The sequence below is a fragment of the Panthera leo genome, chromosome F3 (assembly GCF_018350215.1).
Source record: "Panthera leo isolate Ple1 chromosome F3, P.leo_Ple1_pat1.1, whole genome shotgun sequence".
Taxonomy (NCBI): Eukaryota; Metazoa; Chordata; class Mammalia; order Carnivora; family Felidae; genus Panthera; species Panthera leo.
The window spans coordinates 65677308-65694597 of record NC_056696.1 but is presented as its reverse complement, the minus strand read 5'-3'; the positions used below and the strand labels follow the sequence as shown (position 1 = coordinate 65694597).

The following is a 17290-nucleotide window of genomic DNA, read 5'->3' as shown; positions in this document are numbered from 1 at the left end:
TGTATGATCAATTCCCAGAAGTAGCAGCCGCGGTTTGAAACTTTGGGGGCAGCCCAGCCAGGATGGGGGAGGTGACAGGTGGCCTTCGCGCTCAGTGCAGCCTCTTCCGAGATTCCAAGTGTTGGAGGACAAGTACCTTTTCAGGATAAAGTCGACAGCATCTCTGTGCTGGTTTGCAAGCCCCCACCCCACCGCAGGGAGTTCTGCAGGTGTAATCTGAGACCAGTCCCCATATGTGGAGGACAAGGAGAGACCCAGAAAGAGGTGGGCCACTCCAGGTCGGTAGGTGGCGGGTATAATAAGCAAAGGGAACTTACATACCGGGCTTGTCTTGGGCGGCCACAGGTTCCTGTACCCACTCGCCAGGGTCTTAAGAGTTTATAGTGAGACATTAACAGGGTTCAGCTGCATATACTGGGCAGCAGCCGTGAGCATCTGGGTCCTTGGCCGGCCTCCAAGAGGGGGAAGGGCCAACGGAACCCACATCCCAAGGACAGGGGAGGGGGTTTGGACCTCCCATCCCCGGGATCCGGCTCATGGGTCCCGTCCTCTTGATGAGCTTCCCTAACTCTCTGTGGTTCTTTTTCATCATCGGTTGTAGCAGTTTCTGTTGTGCTTCAGTGTGGACAACATCTCTGATTTCTTGTAGCAGCTTTCCAAGAGTGACACAGCACCGGGTCAAAGGTGCACGGGCTGAGCAGGCAGAAGTTAAGTATCAAAACGATGCAAGTCGTTAGATTCGCAGTAGCGACTAATAGTGCAAAGTTACTGAGAATTAGCATCCTGTGTTCTGTTCTCCGGCACCTTAATAATATCCTCCTGAATACAAACGGGTTTTTATTCTTACCTTGTTTTGTGATTAAGGAGTAGTCCCACAGCTGAACTCCACCATGCAAACGATGAGAACAAATGTGAAGCCAGCTCCATATTTTAATAACAGTAATTTATTAATTACAGTAATAATTAATAACAGTAAATTAATAACAGTAACTTATTCTGTCCCACCACTTACGGAAGACCCTTGCTAACCCTATGCATGCTGATTTTTTTTTTAATGTGGATGAAGTTTAATGGTTGCTTACTGGATGAGGAAAAGCAAAGTAAATATTTCAGCTCCTTGAATTTGTTCAACTCGGATCCCGGACCGTGAGCTTCCAGACATCAGAGAATGTGCCTCGTCCCGGCATTATTCCAACACACATCACTCTCCCCTGCATAAGGTAGATAATCTTTAGACGTTTCTTGAAGAAATAGGTAAAGTATTTCAATAGCACCTACGGGAACCTCAGGGATGGTCTCTGCTGAGTAGCTTCTGAGAAGCGAGTCCTCTGCATTTCACTGTTTTCTCAGGAACATCGACACAATATTAGGAATATAACATGGTGGTTAAGAGCAAGGCTTTAAAATTTTTTTTTAATGTTTATTTATGTTTGAGAGACAGAGAGAGACAGAGTGTGAGCAGGTGAGGGACAGAGAGAGAGGGAGACACAGAATCTGAAGCAGGTTCCGGGCTCCGAGCTGTCAGCACAGAGCCTGATGTGGGGCTCGAACTCATGAACTGGGAGATCATGACCTGAGCCGAAGTCAGAGGCTTAACCAACTGAGCCACCCAGGCACCCCTAGAGCAAGGCTTTTGAAATAATAGAATGGGGTGCAAATCACAGTCCGGCCTCTTACTAAATGTGTGTCCTTAGACAAATCACTTAAACCCTATGAGCCACAGTTTTCTCACTTATATACTAAGAATGATAGTAATTAATACCCATCGCTTAGGATTGTTATCAAGTAACATATATACAGGAGACATTTATTACAATGTCTTGTATATAATGCACGCCCAATAAGTAGAAAATTGTATTATTGTTATTATTAATATAATATTGTTATTATTGATATAATTACAGCCGTGAAGATATAAAATGTTATTTTATTATTAGAAGTGAAAGTAAGGTTAATAAATGCAGCACACTTGTTGGGAAAAGAAATATATTTAAAATTAACAAGAATGAGCTGGCTGTTCCTGTGCTGACCAAGTCAGAAGCCACTTGACCCCAAGATTTACTAAGAGCAGTGTTACAAAGTAACACATGAATATCAACACACCCCATGAGCCTTCTTTTCCTGTTTCTTTTGCTTTTATTTTTCCCTCCTCTTGGAATTTTCTTTATTCAACACACACACACACACACACACACACACACACACACACACGCACACAGACATTACTTACTAAAATTCCACTCACAATCTGGAGTAGGGTGGGTCTAATCACAGGATTTCAAACAAAGTAATGAAGTGGTCAGATCTAAGTTTTAAGAAATAACTTAGCCTCACTTTGGAGAGCAGCTTGTGGGTGGAAAAGTATAGATGTAAGTGAGAGAGTTTTAGGCTATATTAATATTTAGGGACATTGATAATATCTAGGAAAGGTTTATATAATATAAAATTGAAAAGTGGAAAAAACAGATAAGAAAATCATGTAAACCTTTCCCATGTTGGAGATTTATGTGGATCGATTCTCTAACAAACAATGTTGTACTTGGGAAAATTCAGTTAAAATAAGTAGTCAGTCAGTCAGTGAAGTAATTCCATTCCTGATTTCTCTGGAAGAATGTGAGACATAGATACATTACGTGAACCCAGCAACGCTAATGATCTCCCTTTTTCTCTTTTCCCTCATTTTTTTTATGCCAAATATTCCCTGAAGACTTCCCTTGTCAAGACATCTCCACCCACAACCTATGGCTTTTGCTTTTCTCTCATTTACCTTTTCTTCTCCGTCTGAGCTCTTTATGAGATAGTATTAGCCTTTTCTCAGAAGCCCTTTCCCCTTTCTCCTGTCCACAGAGCCCGACACAAGGCTCGAACTCATGAACCGCGAGGTCATGACTTGAGCTGAAACCAAGAGTTAGACGCTTAACCAACTGGGCCACCCAAGCAGCACTTCATCACATTCTAACTGAGGGGTGAGCCTTGGAGAAAATCACCGTTTATGAAACGTGTAAGAAAAGTCAGAAAGACAGAGCCCTCAAACAAAGGAGGACAAGAAGAGCCCACCATCCTCAAAGCCAGGGGAAAAGAGATTGAAAAGGGAAGAGTTTCTCAATACCAGTGATTGGTGGGCTGGATCATTCAGCATGGCCATACTGGTTTATCCATTCAATAAGTATTTATCGATGTTGTTGCTTAATTAATACAATACCCTTTATGACATTGAAAACAAAGATTAAGTTTTTCAATTTACTATGAAAAAAAATACTGATTCATTAATGAATAGATTAGTTATATTTGTTCACTTTTTTGAAGGCCAAGTTTTGTTTGTTTGTGTTGTTTCGTTTTGTTTTTGCTTTTAAAGTATTATTTAGTGATCTTCTTGCTCTAAGATTCTTTGTCATCGTCTTGAACCACCACACAACTGCAGCCAACTACTTTTTTGGGTCTCATCCCCTGTCAATTCTACAGAGGCCTACCCATTCTCCTAGTTTCTCATGGTCACCAATGTACCTGAAGTTGATTTACTGTTGACTACAATGGCCTCCACTAGCTTCACACATTACAGTTGGCCGCAAGCACACGAAGATGGCCTTGACTCATTATTGACCCAGAATGGAACTCACCTTGCACAACATTGTTAAGGTACAAAAGGAGCAGGGGAGTCATAATAGGACCTGCTGAAGTATGTCTATATGGCTATTTATCAATAATAAATATTCAAGTTAGGAATTAGGGTTATTTTTCAACTATATCCATTGGTAGTACCATGGAGAGAACTTAGTCTTATGAAGATAATTTTTCCATTACCATATCTTACAAACAAATACTTTGACAATGCTAAAATTAAATGTTTACCCAGATCATTTCCAGAAAATCAACTTATCTTGACTAAAGTGAGTGGCAGAAAGCTTAATTACCATAGTCAGATCCAAAGATATGTCAGGCGCCCTCCTTAATGCACTTGACATATTTGTTTTTATCTGACTTTGTTAAGGAGGGCACTTGTCGAGATGAGATTGGTGTTGTATGTAAGAGATGAATCGCTGGGTTCTATCCCTGAGACCAATACTACACTGTGTGCTACCTAACTTTAATTTAAATAAATAAATTATGTACTCTAAAAAAATGTGCCAAGTTGGGTACAGAGCAAAAGAAACTATTGAATTCAGTTATTAGGGAATTCTGTTTCTTGGTGACCTCTGTAAGACCAGTCTTGGTGAACAGCTGATGGGAAAGGACAGATCACAGAGCTGAGAGTGAAAAGGCCCCAGTGGCCATATAGACGTCCAATAATTAGATCTTACTTGAGGTCCTCGGTCTTATGAAAAAAGATTTTAGCTTGACCCAAGTGTTTTTTTATAGCTTCCTTCATCTCTTTGTTCCTCAGACTGTAGATTATGGGGTTGAAGAAGGGGGACAAGACTGCAAAGGCCAGAGCAATGGCTGTGTCCCAGAATAAGGAGTAGGTGGCCGAGAAGCGTAGGTACATGAGGGCCACACTGCCAAAGAAAAGCAAAAAGACAGTGATGTGGGAGACGCACGTGGAAAAGGCCTTGCGGCGGCCTTCAGCTGACCGAATACGTAGAATTACAGCCACGATGCCAACATAGGACATGAAAATGAGCATTACGGCTGTGATAATCTCCACTGCGTGGACAGTATCCACCACCCGAATCATGACGATGGCTTGTGTGTCTGTGCAGGCCAGGCGTAGCACGGAGAGGAAGTCACAGAAGATATGCTCCAGGCGATTAGAGCCACAAAATGGCAGTGTCGAGATCCAGGCAATCTCAGGGAGGGGTGTGATAAAGCCACAAACACAGCAACCTAAAGTCAGTTGGGCACACAGCCTGGGGGTCATGATAGTGGGATAATGAAGAGGGCTGCAGATGGCCAGGTAGCGGTCAAAGGCCATGGCTGTCAAGAGACAAACCTCGCTGATGCCAGTGGAATGGAAGAAATACATCTGCAGGAGGCAACCATTTAAGGAAATGGTCTTCTCACCGAGCAGGCTGGCAAGCATCTTTGGAATGGTCGCTGTGGTGTACCAGATCTCCAGAAAGGAAAGGGTGCCGATGAAGAAGTACATGGGTGTGTGGAGGGGAGCATTCAGCTGGACCACTGTGATGATGACAAGGTTTCCAATGACAATGAAGGTGTAAATGAAGAGCAGTGGAATAAAACAGGTGACAGAACTTCCCCAGGAATAAGGGAAAGCAGAGAAGATGAACTCCTGAGCGGCACTTTGATTGGGGCTCTCCATTTTCTAGTTGAAAACAAGGACTTCCAACTCCCAGTTCACTCAAGCCTTGTAGGAGGTGCCTACTATTATTGGCCAGGAAGTAAACATGCCTACCGAATGCCAGCACTGTGTAGATCCCTGTACTGGGGATGCAGAGGAAGACAAAGGAAGAAAGAAATAGTCCATATTCCATATGCTTACAACTAAGGCTGTAGAATGGAAAAATATCCAGGCAGAAAGCAGAGTCAACATTTTAGACCAGTGATTCTCAAATTTTAGCATGCATCAGAGCCATATGGAGGGCTTGTTAAAACACAGATTGCTGGTCCATATCCTGAAGGTTACTAACTCAATCGATATGGGATAAGGCCAAAGAATTTGCATGCCTAACATTTCTAGGTGATGCTAATCCTACTGGTCAGGTGTGTTTAGACAAAGAAAGAATTAGACAAGGCAGTGAGGGAACAGCTAGGTGATGTTTCTTCTGTATTCAAGTCTTACTGGTTCCCCAACGATCTCCCCAAAATGGTTTCAAAATTCTTTCCTCAAACTCCCAATTCCTCATCTAATTCTTGGCATATGATTTCATTGAATATTCTAATGCCAAAGACAAACCATCACTGGTGAATTTCACCCTCTTCCTTCCCTTTCTGCCTCTAAATAAGACATCCTCTGTCTCTTTCTCTCTCTCTCCCTTCATCCCTCCATGTATATATATGCATAATATACATAATATGTATTTAACAATTATTCAGAGAATATTCAGAAAAGAAAAACCACCGTTCATCTTTTTTTTTAAGAAACGATGGGTCATTCTACAATCTCCCATTCCTTCCCTTCCCCCTCTTCTAGAAAAGTGGATCTCAAGTGTGTTTTGTGACAGAAGGCTTTGGTCAAATGATGTAGTTCATGGAAAGTGGCTAATTGAAGCCATAAATGCAGAGCTGCTCCAGGGGGATTGTATGGGGAGCGGAGGTGGACAGGGGGGCTGGAGGCTCTGTGAAATGCAATTTAAACTCAAGGCATTGCAGGATATGGTCCTATTAATTTATTCCATTTTGGGAAACATTTGTTTTATTTTCTTCATTGATTCTCTCTTTTCTGCTATCAAATGGGCACAAATCTTATCCTGGGAAAAAGTGCTATCTCTACACAGACTATTTATTTCCTTTGTATCAACATCATTTTTCCCTAATACATTAATATGTATTTATCGACTTCATTCGCTCCTGAAACCCTCTGAATCAATGATCTGCTCTCAATGCTCCACATCTCTTTTCTTAAAGTGTATCAGTGGCTTTCTGATTAAAAATTCAGTGGCCCCCCATCTCCTCATTGCCACTAACGTCCAAAGGTGAATCACCTGATCGTTGAAAGTCTTTCCTTTTTTGCCTTTTTGACATCATGCTATCCTGATTTCCCTCATTGGCTATTCTGTCTTCCACCTCCCAGATTTCTATCTTTGTTTATTTTTTCTATCTTTGTTTATTATTTCTTACTCCATATTTTTTCTCACACAGAGACTTTATTTATTCAAGATTGCTTATCAACTTCTTTTGGCCTTCTACTCTCATTCACTACAGTGGCTCCAGAATTCCTTATTTGTAGGTCTCTCTCCAGTGATCCACATTTTCTTCAGAACCCTCCCACTTAGAGGTCTCACGTGGACACAAACCTGCTCTCTCCACCTGTTACAAGTTGAATTCCGTCATCCCAAAGTTCACATGTTGACGTTCTAACCCCTGGGACCTCAGAATGTGACTCTATTTGGAGAAAGGGTCTTTAAGGAGATAATTAAATCAAAATGAGGTCACTCGGGTGGGTCCTAATCCAATATGACTGATGAACATCCAAGAAGAGTAGATGTGGACACAGACAGTTTCAGTGGGAGGACCACAGGAAGACTCAGGGGGAAGACAGCCATCTACAAACCACAAAGACCTCATGAGGAAGCAACTCTGCCCAAACCTGGATCTCAGACTTCTAGTTCTCAGAATTGTAAGAAAATAAATTCCTGATGTTGAAGCCACTGAGCCCACATCTATCTTCATCCAAAAGTTAGTAATCCTAAGTCTAGTGCAAATGTTAATGATGGTAACGCCAAACAGCTAACTGGAAATCTCATTTGATTCCTGAAGCATTGATACCTGAAACATTTCAGAAATCAATCACTATGCTCACTTGTTTTAAAGCAAAAATCACGTAAGCTTTGGCCCCATTTACATCCCACACGTTTCCTGGGAAATTTTAATATTTTGATATTTAATCCTGGGAAACTTTTATGCTTTGTACGAACTTGCCTTATAACGTTTTCTCCTAATTTCTCCTTGCTCCAAATAATCTCAACAGATATTCACAGTATCTGCGTGCACTTTAAGGTTATCTATTCTTATGCAGGTGGGTTATTCTTTTCCTAGGTAGCTCCAATTCCAATTAGTTAAGTCACTGACCTTCCTGCTGTTGGACTCCAAAGTTGGACAAACATTGAGAAGACTCAATCTTTCTCTACCCTGATGTTGCCAGCCATATAGAGTCACTAAGATCAACTGCCTTTGCCCTTCTGCTGTGTTTCTACCCTGAGTCTTCCAACTGACCTTCGTTTCCTTCACCAGGTAGGGATTTATAGATCTGATGCTTCCTGTAGAACTCTCTCTCTCTGCCCCAGCCCCATATGTATGTACGTGTGTATCTTTTTCTGAGCATAACCAGCATGGGAAGACAGACTCTCCTGGGGATTTTACATAGGCTAATGAAGATAACTAAGAAAACAATCATTCCCATAATAGCTCCAATTAAGTGAAACAGTTCACCCTGGTAATTAGGAGAACCCAGTCACAGGGAACTCCCAGAGAACTCCAGTCCAGGACAAATGAGATAGTCTGGAAGCCTGAAGCATTGGAATAAATGTACTTTTCTAAGTTTGTCTGTCTGTCTGTTTGTTTGTTTGTTTGTTTGTTCTAGAGAGAGAATAGGGAAGGGAGAGAGAGAGGGTGAGGGAGAATCCCAAGTAGGTTCCACACTCAGCGCAGAACCTGACCTGGGGCTCGATCCCACAACCCTGAGGTAACAGCCCGTGCCGATATCAAGAGTTGGACACCCAACCAACTGAGCCACGCAGGAGCCCCAGAATGAATGTATTTTTAAAAACTTCCTTTTCTGTGGTACTTTTGGTTGGCTTGGCTTTTAAATGAATCAAACTACTGAAAATCCAACACTTGGATTTGAAGGAAGTTGATTCAGCAGAGAGGAGCGGATTGGTGGAACAATGAAAAGCGAGATCCAGACTTCCATCCTGATTGCTTATTTCCAGCCATGAAGCCAAATTTAGGAAAAAGCAAATTTGCTTTTAAGCTATAAGACATTCCATTCTCTCTTTGAATTTCTCCTTCTCTGTGTTATGGGCTAAACTCCTCTGTAAAAAGTTCTGGTTCCGTTATTAAAAACAGCTGTTAGGAACCCAAATCTGAATTTTAGGAAATGACATTTTTCTTTTAGTATATTTGACATGGGAATTGACAGTCAAGAACACATTCTCCTCAAAATTTTGTGTTCTCATTGACAAGTTCAACCGGATGCTAACATGGTACTTCAAAAAATGACTGCTTATTAATTCTTACCCTATAATTAAACTACTCTTTATACTTGTATCAGTTAGGACTGCTCCTTGCTTATTTGATCCCAAATAGATGAGTCACTCTCTTGGACTTTTCCTTAAGGTTGCAAAATAGATCTCTAAGTGCCAGGCATCGTTTCCACACTCACAGCAAAAAAAGTTGTGCGGCTGGGACCCCACCAGCAATAGCTCTCCCAGAAATCCTAACAAATTGTTGCCAACATCTCCATACTCGGAACCCCTTCAGAGACATGGGCAAACTAAGTTTAGGTATGGGTCCTGGATTAGACAGCCGAGCCAACAGGATCTGCTATATCCCTGTTCACCTTAAAATACTAATTTGGAAATTAAATCAAATTTTACAATTCTGTATAATTTTAAGCATCGTGTTTGCTTTAGGAGACTCTATAAAAGGTATTGGTTATTTACATGGAAACAAATTTACTTGACAACCCGTGATGACATTTAATTCTGTATCATCGATTCCAAACTCAGGCAATGGTTCCCTTCAAGTAGTACATGAAGTCATGTCTAAGAAATTTATATAGTTGCAGCCATTTTAGACTTACTGGAACAATCCACTATTTTCATAAATGACATTAAATTACAATATGAAAGTATAAATTATTTTTTAACGTTTTGAAGCATGATAAAAACAATGAAATACGTATCCATTTATTCAATGAATGAAATTTTATGAAACAAAGGACTCAGTATTAAAGTCGTCAACGTGTAGGGGCATCTGGGGGGCTCAGTCAGTTAAGTACCCGACCCTTGGTTTCCGACTTTTGTATCATGACTCAGGTCATAGTCTCACGGTTCATGAGTTTGAGGCCTGTGTCAGACTCTGCACTGAGTGTAGAGCCTGCTTGGGATTCTCTCTCTCTCTCTCTCTCTCTCTCTCTCTCTCTCTTTCAAAAATAAATAAACTTTATTTTTTTTAACGTTTGTTTATTTTTGAGACAGAGAGAGACAGAGCATGAATGGGGGAGGGACAGAGAGAGAGAGGGAGACACAGAATCAGAAGCAGGCTCCAGGCTCTGAGCCATCAGCCCAGAGCCTGATGCGGGGCTCGAACTCATGGACCACGAGATAGTGACCTGAGCTGAAGTCGGACGCTTAACCGACCGAGCCACCCGGGTGCCCCAATAAATAAACTTTAAAATTAAATTAAGATGCTTATTTATTTTGAGAGAGAGAGAGTGAACGCAGGTGGGTGGGTGAGGAACAGATAGGGAGACGTAGAATCCAAAGCAGCCTCCAGACTCTGAGCTGTCAGCACAGAGCCTCACACAGGACTCAAACTCATGAACTGTGAGATCATGACCTGAGTGAAGTCGGATGCTTAAGTGACTGAGCCACCAAGGCGCCCCATCAAAATAAATCACCAAACTTAAAAAAAAAAGCATATTTAAAAAGAAGAAAAAGAAAAATTGTCAACACATAACAATTAAGAGTTAAAAGGGAAAACAGAAAAGATCTGCACTGGTTATTAAATATATGCGATATTATACCAGTGATTCTCAAATAAACGTGTTTGCATTCCTTTTGTTTTGTCTCAGATTGACGAAGAATATGCCAAGGGATACATGCTACACGAGGTAATGTGTTGAAATGTAAACTCTCAATGTTGCTGACTATACACGTTTTTAGGATATTGGGAATCGTGATTTGGCACTATTTCATTTTTAAATCCTGAATATTATTGAATATTGCAGCTGTATTTCTAGGAATTAATCTTGCGACAAGATCGCAGTCTACACACGTACATGCCGTTTTTCACTGTGACATGATTTCACTGTGACATGTTTATGCTTAGATGTGATTGAAATAAATTTCAATCTGCAGCCATAGGGATAAGGGGTACAACCATAATACAACATACTATGCTGCAGTTGTTTGATATGGAAATACTAGACCTCTGTGCTGTGACTTGGAAAGACATAAACAAATGTGTTGTTAACTCTGATGGCATGCGATCGATCTGCTTTTGTTTTTAGAGTTTATTTACTTATTTATTTATTTAGAGAGTGAAACAGTGTGGGGGAGGGGCGGAGAGACAGGGGAGAGAAAATTCCAAGCGGGCTCCGTGCCATCAGCGCAGAGCCTGATGCAAGGCTTGATCTCACGAACTGTGAGATCATGGCTTGAGCCACAATCAAGAGTCGGACACTTAACCAACTGAGCCAACCAGGTGCGTCAATGATCTGCTTTTGTAAAAAAAAAAAAAAAAAAAAATAGAGAGAGAGAGACAGAGACAGAGAAATGTACATGGAAATATGTTTTTATTTATTTTCCTTAATTTTCATACTTCCTCCTATTTTCTCCATAGACAGCTATTTAAATTACTTAACTGTAATCGTAAGATATCTTCCACAGGTATGTTTCCTTGCGAAACAAGCATTTGTGTTTTGTGTACATGTGCTTTTTGTTCACATCAATTGTATCAGATTGATTTCGTTGCATTGTTGATTTTTTTTTTCACTCAGCATTATTTTTTAGTTATTTAGGTTTCTTTGTGTTCATTGAGTTCACACCATCTAGCCCCTATATGATCCCCTGAAATATTCACTGATCTTAGTTAAAGCAACTCTTCCCCATCATAGGTCACGGATTGCTTCCAACTTCCCCACACCCAACTAACATCTTCACGCATGTTGATTTATTAACACGTGTGAAAATATGTTTGGGACACATTCCTAGGAGCAAGATTACTAGGAGAGAGGATACACTCGAGTTTAAGTTCTACCAGAATTTTCTCCAGAATGGCATGTCTTTTTCTTTCTTTCTTTCTTTCTTTCTTTCTTTCTTTCTTTCTTTCTTCCCTTTCTTTCTCTTTCTTTCTTTCTTCTTTCTTTCTTTCTTTTTTTTTTGAGAGAGAGAGATAAAGAGAGAGAGAGAGAGAGAGAGAGAGCGCACATGAGCAGGGGAGGGGCAGAAAGAGGGAGAGAATCCACACTGACAGCATGGAGCCAGATGCGGGGCTCAAACCCATGAACTGTGACATAATGACTCGAGCCAAATCAAAGACTAGGGCACTTAACTGACTGAGCTTCAGGTGCCCCAGAGTTTAAGCATCTCTTTATGTGATTATGAGCCTTTTGCATTTATCTTATTTTAAATTACTTGTCTGTATTTGTTGCTGATTTTCTTCCAAGTTTCTTTTCTTTGTTCTTCTTTTAAAGAAATCGTTTACTTTAAGGAAAATGATTTTTTTCTCACCCCAAATAAACTAAACAAATATGCAACAAGAAATGGTATTATGGTTTCAGAAAAAGACACGCTCACCAATTTACCTAACACAGCAGTTTCTAATTAGAGACCACTATAGACAATTCATACGAACTTTATGCTATGTTTGGACAAACACAAAACATTTTGCTTATGTACGTTTAACAAGCGATAAGAATACAAAAGTAGGGGGTGCCTGGGTGGCTCAGTCGGTTAAGCGTCCAGCTTCAACCCAGGTCGTGATCTCATGGTTCATGAGTTCAAGCCCCACATCGGGCTCTGTGCTGACAGCTCGGAGCCTCCAGCCTGCTTCCGATTCTGTGTCTCCCTCTCTCTCTCTGCCCCTATCCTGCTCATGCTCTATCCCTCAAAAATAAAGTTTAAACTATTTTTTTTAATTTTTTTTTTAAATTTTTTTTTCAACGTTTTTTATTTATTTTTGGGACAGAGAGAGACAGAGCATGAACGGGGGAGGGGCAGAGAGAGAGGGAGACACAGAATCGGAAACAGGCTCCAGGCTCCGAGCCATCAGCCCAGAGCCTGACACGGGGCTCGAACTCACGGACCGCGAGATCGTGACCTGGCTGAAGTCGGACGCTTAACCGACTGCGCCACCCAGGCGCCCCTAAAATATTTTTTTAAAAAAGAATACAAAAGTAGAATCTCTACAATTCTTCAATATGTCGTGCATATGTTTTTTTATTTTCACATTGTTTTCAAAGCTTTTGTATTTAACTATTATTCCACCTTAAAAAATCTTTAATGCTGTAATATTATTTCCCAATACTGATCAAGTGCAAGAGGACTAAAAACCACAAAAACGGTGAGGAAAATGGTAGAGAAAAAAGAATGGTCTTTCCAAAGAATGGCCCACCTGCATATCCCCCCCCCCCAACCCCCCACTGCAGGTCTCCAGCACCTTCTCTGTTTCTAAATGATAAAAAAAAATCTATTAATTTTTTTAATGTTTATTTATTTTTGAGAGAGAAAGAGAGAGATAGAGCGCAAGCAGGGGAGGGACAGAGAGAGAGAGAGAGAGACAGAATCCGAAGCAGGCTCCAGGCTCTGAGCTGTCAGCACAGAGCCCGACACGGGGCTCGAACTCACGAGCTATGAGATCATGACCTGAGCTGAAGTCTGGCGCTTAACTGACTGAGCCACCCAGGCGTCCCCCGCAAAAATCCATTTAATGTGTAAAATATCTTTCCCACACATGCACACACACACACACACACACACACATAGGCACACACACAACCAGGTGGCATGGTTAAATAATTACACATTTGATGCAGATAATGTTTCTGAAAATTATAGAATTATTAAGAAATAATTAACAATACGATTCTAAAATACTCACAACCCAAAAGACAATCTTAAGATTCAGACAGTAAGGACTAGTTATTAAATTTCGACAATTCCGGGCTGGTACGGTGCCAGACAAAGCCCACGCACAGCAGAACGCAGTAACTTATGAAGTGTTTCACACGTGGATATTAAAACAATAATCATTTAGCCTCCTACTGATGAGTCTGCTCGTCAGCTGCAAGAAGGTGACTTAGGCTGGACTCCTGGCTTTGGGTTCTGGTTCTGGACTCCAGGCACCAGGCTTTGGGCAGATCAGCCCCCCGATGTCTCTAATTCTCCGAAACAGGGGCTCCCAGGCACACGGCCTCATGAGTCCAATCCTGCCCGAAAAGCAGCCACCAGAACGAACCCAACCACAAAGGCATGGATTCAACCCCTGTAATGTCCACTGACATCCCAATAGTCAAAAAAAAAAAAAAAAAAAAAAAAGAAAGAAAAGAAAAGAAAAAGAAAGAAAAAAAAAGAAAGAAAGAAAAGAAAAGAAAAAGAAAAAAGCCAATCCAAAGTTATGGGGCAGAAAAGTATACACCACCCACCCTGAAGATTTGTGAACTTGTAATTCCGTTATGGGGATGTGAAGAATCGGGACCGATAACTCAGTTTATCACTGCAACTTATCACTACCCTTTATGACAGTTGTGCTACAATTTCGCCTTGTCCGTGATAGAATTGGCAGCTTCGCAGAGCAGCTCGACTTCTTACTTAATCCATGTAATCAAAGTTGTACCGAAAGTGGCCCACCGATGCACTAGTGCAACCATTTGCAAAAACAATATTTTTACCAACAGCTATAAACATATCAGCGTATGTTACTTTAGTGAGTCAGCTTCTTGAAATTTATCTTGAGACAGAAGTTTTTGCAAATGGAAAGAACTTTATGCAAAAAAAAAAAAAGATAATTGCCATATTTATAAGAATGGTGATAGCCAGGGGCACCTGGGTGGCTCAGTCGGTTGAGCATCCGACTTTGGCTCAGGTCATGATCTCAGGGTGCGTGGGTTTGAGCCCCACGTCAGGCTCGGTGCTGACAGCTGGGAGCCTTGAGCCTGCTTCGGATTCTGTGTCTCCCTCTCTCTCTCTGCCCCTCCCCTGCTCGCATTCTGTCTCTCTCTCTCTCTCTTAAAAAGTAAAATAAATATTAAAAAAAAAAAAAGAATGGTGATAGCCAGGAAACAATATAAAGGTTCAAAAGAGAGAAATAATAATTTGCATATCCAATCCAATTTTTGCCATAATTAAACTGATGGCCCTAAGTACTTTGTAGAAACATGAATAAGTTTTAGTATATAATTTTGAATTAAACATTTTTTATTACCAAGTCACATAGGTATTAGAGGAAAACTGCTACACGAAATATATATTTTAGCACTGATATCGGAAAAGAGACAATTTCTTAGAGGGGTGGAGTAAACCATCAATAAATTTCATTGCCTGTAGATGTAAACATATGCATTTATTATGTCAACATTTTCTCACACTGATCCTACGTGAGATGCTGAGTTCCCACGGGGAGGGGGCTGATCTACTCAGTTGCTTTTCACAGTTGCGGGGTTAACATAACTGCACATCATCCGTGACGCCCCTGTTCACGACAGCGTCACATACAGAGCACCCCAGCATGTAGATCTTAAAAATACCGGCAAGGCTGACTGGAAAGGAAGCAAAGATGGGGGATCCAGTCTGTGGTCTGGGTGCCAGAAGCTCTTGCCTCTGCTTAATGTCCAGTAGCTTCCAGAAAGAACTTGGACCCGTCACCTCAGTGTCGTGGGCTCCATGGTCTCCATCAGGTCACTGGGAGCTTTGTAAAGAGATTCGATACCAAAGAAAGGTAATACCTATGAGTATTATTAATATTTATACAATTAACCGCCTTGAAGTAAAAGAGCAAATTAAAATCAAACGCACAAAATGAGAGATACAGAAAAGAAAACGGTGTTTTTGCCGTCTCTGTAAGTCCTCATAGGACTTTCTCTGTCAGTCTTCTCACCAACTCATGGAGAAGAAATTCGGGCTAATTGCGTAATTCTTTTCAGTTCTCGTGTCTGCGGGGTCGGTATTTTGCGAAGAAGTTCCATCCGTGCAGAAGGCTGCTTCCTAAGTTACCTACCACGTACATGAAACACCTTTTGAGGGCAAAGGAGCTTCTTAATAGCATCTTTCATATCATTATTTCTCAGGCTGTATATCATGGGATTGAAAAGGGGAGAAAGGACAGAGAATGTTAGAGCAATGGCTGTGTCCCAGAACGGCGTATACATGGCAGAGAATCTGAGGTACATGAGGGCCACGCTGCCAAAAAACATCAGGAAGACGGCAATGTGGGCGACGCAGGTGGAGAAGGCCTTTTTACGACCCTCCGCTGAAGGGATGCCCAGGATAACAACCACAATTCTGATGTACGAAAGGGAAATAATCAGACTCGTTATCAGAATGGCCGAAGCATGAATCACGTCTTGCACTAGGATCACAGAGGCATCCGTACAGGCTAAATTTAATAATGGACCGAAATCACAGAAGATCTGATGGATTTGGTTGGGGCCACAGAAAGGTAGGGTAGAAATCCACACGACCTCAGGTAGAAGGATGAGGAAACCAAAGACACAAGAGCCTGCAGAAAGCTGAGCGCATAGTCGGGGGGTCATGATGGTCAGGTAGTGAAGAGGGTTGCAGATGGCAACGTACCTGTCGATGGCCATGATGGTCAGCAAGGCTCCTTCAGTGTTTCCGAGTGAATGGAAGAAGTACATCTGCAAGAGGCAGCCAGTAAAGGAGATGGTCTTTTGGCTGCTGATCAGATTGGAGAGCATCTTGGGGATGGTGGCCGTGGTGTACCAGATCTCCAGAAATGAGAAGATACTGATGAAATTGTACATGGGGTTGTGGAGACGGGTGTCCAGCCGGACAGCAAAGAAGACCATCAGGTTCCCGACGACAATAAAGGTGTAGACGAAAAGTAGGGGGAAGAAGTACAGGAGGCCGCCATCTTGGAGCTGCGGGAAGCCAGTGAAGATGAATTCAGTCACGGCTGATAGATTTTCACTCTCCATTATCCCCAGAAGAGCTTCCTGTGAATAAGGGAGAGGTTACACCCAAGTAACAGAGAAGGAAATCGACGCAGTGTAAACATAAACAGTATTTTGGTTACGTGGCGGTTTTTTTGCATGTGTTTTGACACTTCCTCAGTTCAAAATGACCAGTGGCTTGCCTGTATCTGGAATCTTTATTTGGGAGACAGTATAGCTAATGATTAGTACAGCCAGGGTTCAAATCGAACATATCGAACATACTGAGCCTGAATTCTCATCCTGCTGCTTATTAGTTGGGTGATAATGGGCAAGTCCCACAATCTCTCTGAGATTCAGCATCTTCTTCTGTAGGTGAAAACCTATTTGTCCAATCGGAGTTGTATTACATGAGTTAATGTATCAACGCTCCTGACATTCATGATCAATATCTGTTCTCATTTCTTTCCAAGATCGGCTTTCTGAAACAGTAATATTAACAGTATCTCATTCAGATCTTGTTCACTTCTCCACCATTTGCTATGTGAATTCTTTCTTTACTGCCACTTACAGAAGACATTTTGTCCTATGTGTCAGTGACATGATAACCGCAAAGCAACATAAATGTTTCAGTTATTATATTATGACTACCCTTTTGCGCCAGAAACTCCTGATTACCGCTACTTGAAGATTTTTCTCCCTTGGCTCTCATGCAACCCCACTCCAGGTTTGCCCTGTTCCTATATGGAGGCTTCTTCTCGTGTGTTCGCTATATCATTGTTTCCTTCTATGTGTTATGGACCCATCTTCTTTACCCTCTCGGTACATGGCTGTGTATGG

General features: G+C 41.5%; 2 protein-coding genes across 2 annotated transcripts; both read right to left on the bottom strand.

The window, feature by feature from the left end:
- Positions 1-4294: 4294 nt before the first annotated feature.
- On the bottom strand, positions 4295-5257 carry LOC122212257 (olfactory receptor 6K2-like). The gene has a single exon (XM_042926030.1). It carries the CDS (start codon positions 5255-5257, stop codon positions 4295-4297), a length of 963 nt encoding a protein of 320 aa, XP_042781964.1.
- A 10290-nt stretch (positions 5258-15547) lies between these two features.
- On the bottom strand, positions 15548-16495 carry LOC122212270 (olfactory receptor 6K3-like). Its single transcript, XM_042926051.1, has one exon. It carries the CDS (start codon positions 16493-16495, stop codon positions 15548-15550), a length of 948 nt encoding a protein of 315 aa, XP_042781985.1.
- Between the last annotated feature and the right edge of the window lie 795 nt (positions 16496-17290).

Bases quoted from the DNA above. Each gene is read 5' to 3' on its own strand.
- LOC122212257 (XM_042926030.1), bottom strand. From the start codon at position 5,257: ATGGAGAGCCCCAATCAAAGTGCCGCTCAGGAGTTCATCTTCTCTGCT.
- LOC122212270 (XM_042926051.1), bottom strand. From the start codon at position 16,495: ATGGAGAGTGAAAATCTATCAGCCGTGACTGAATTCATCTTCACTGGC.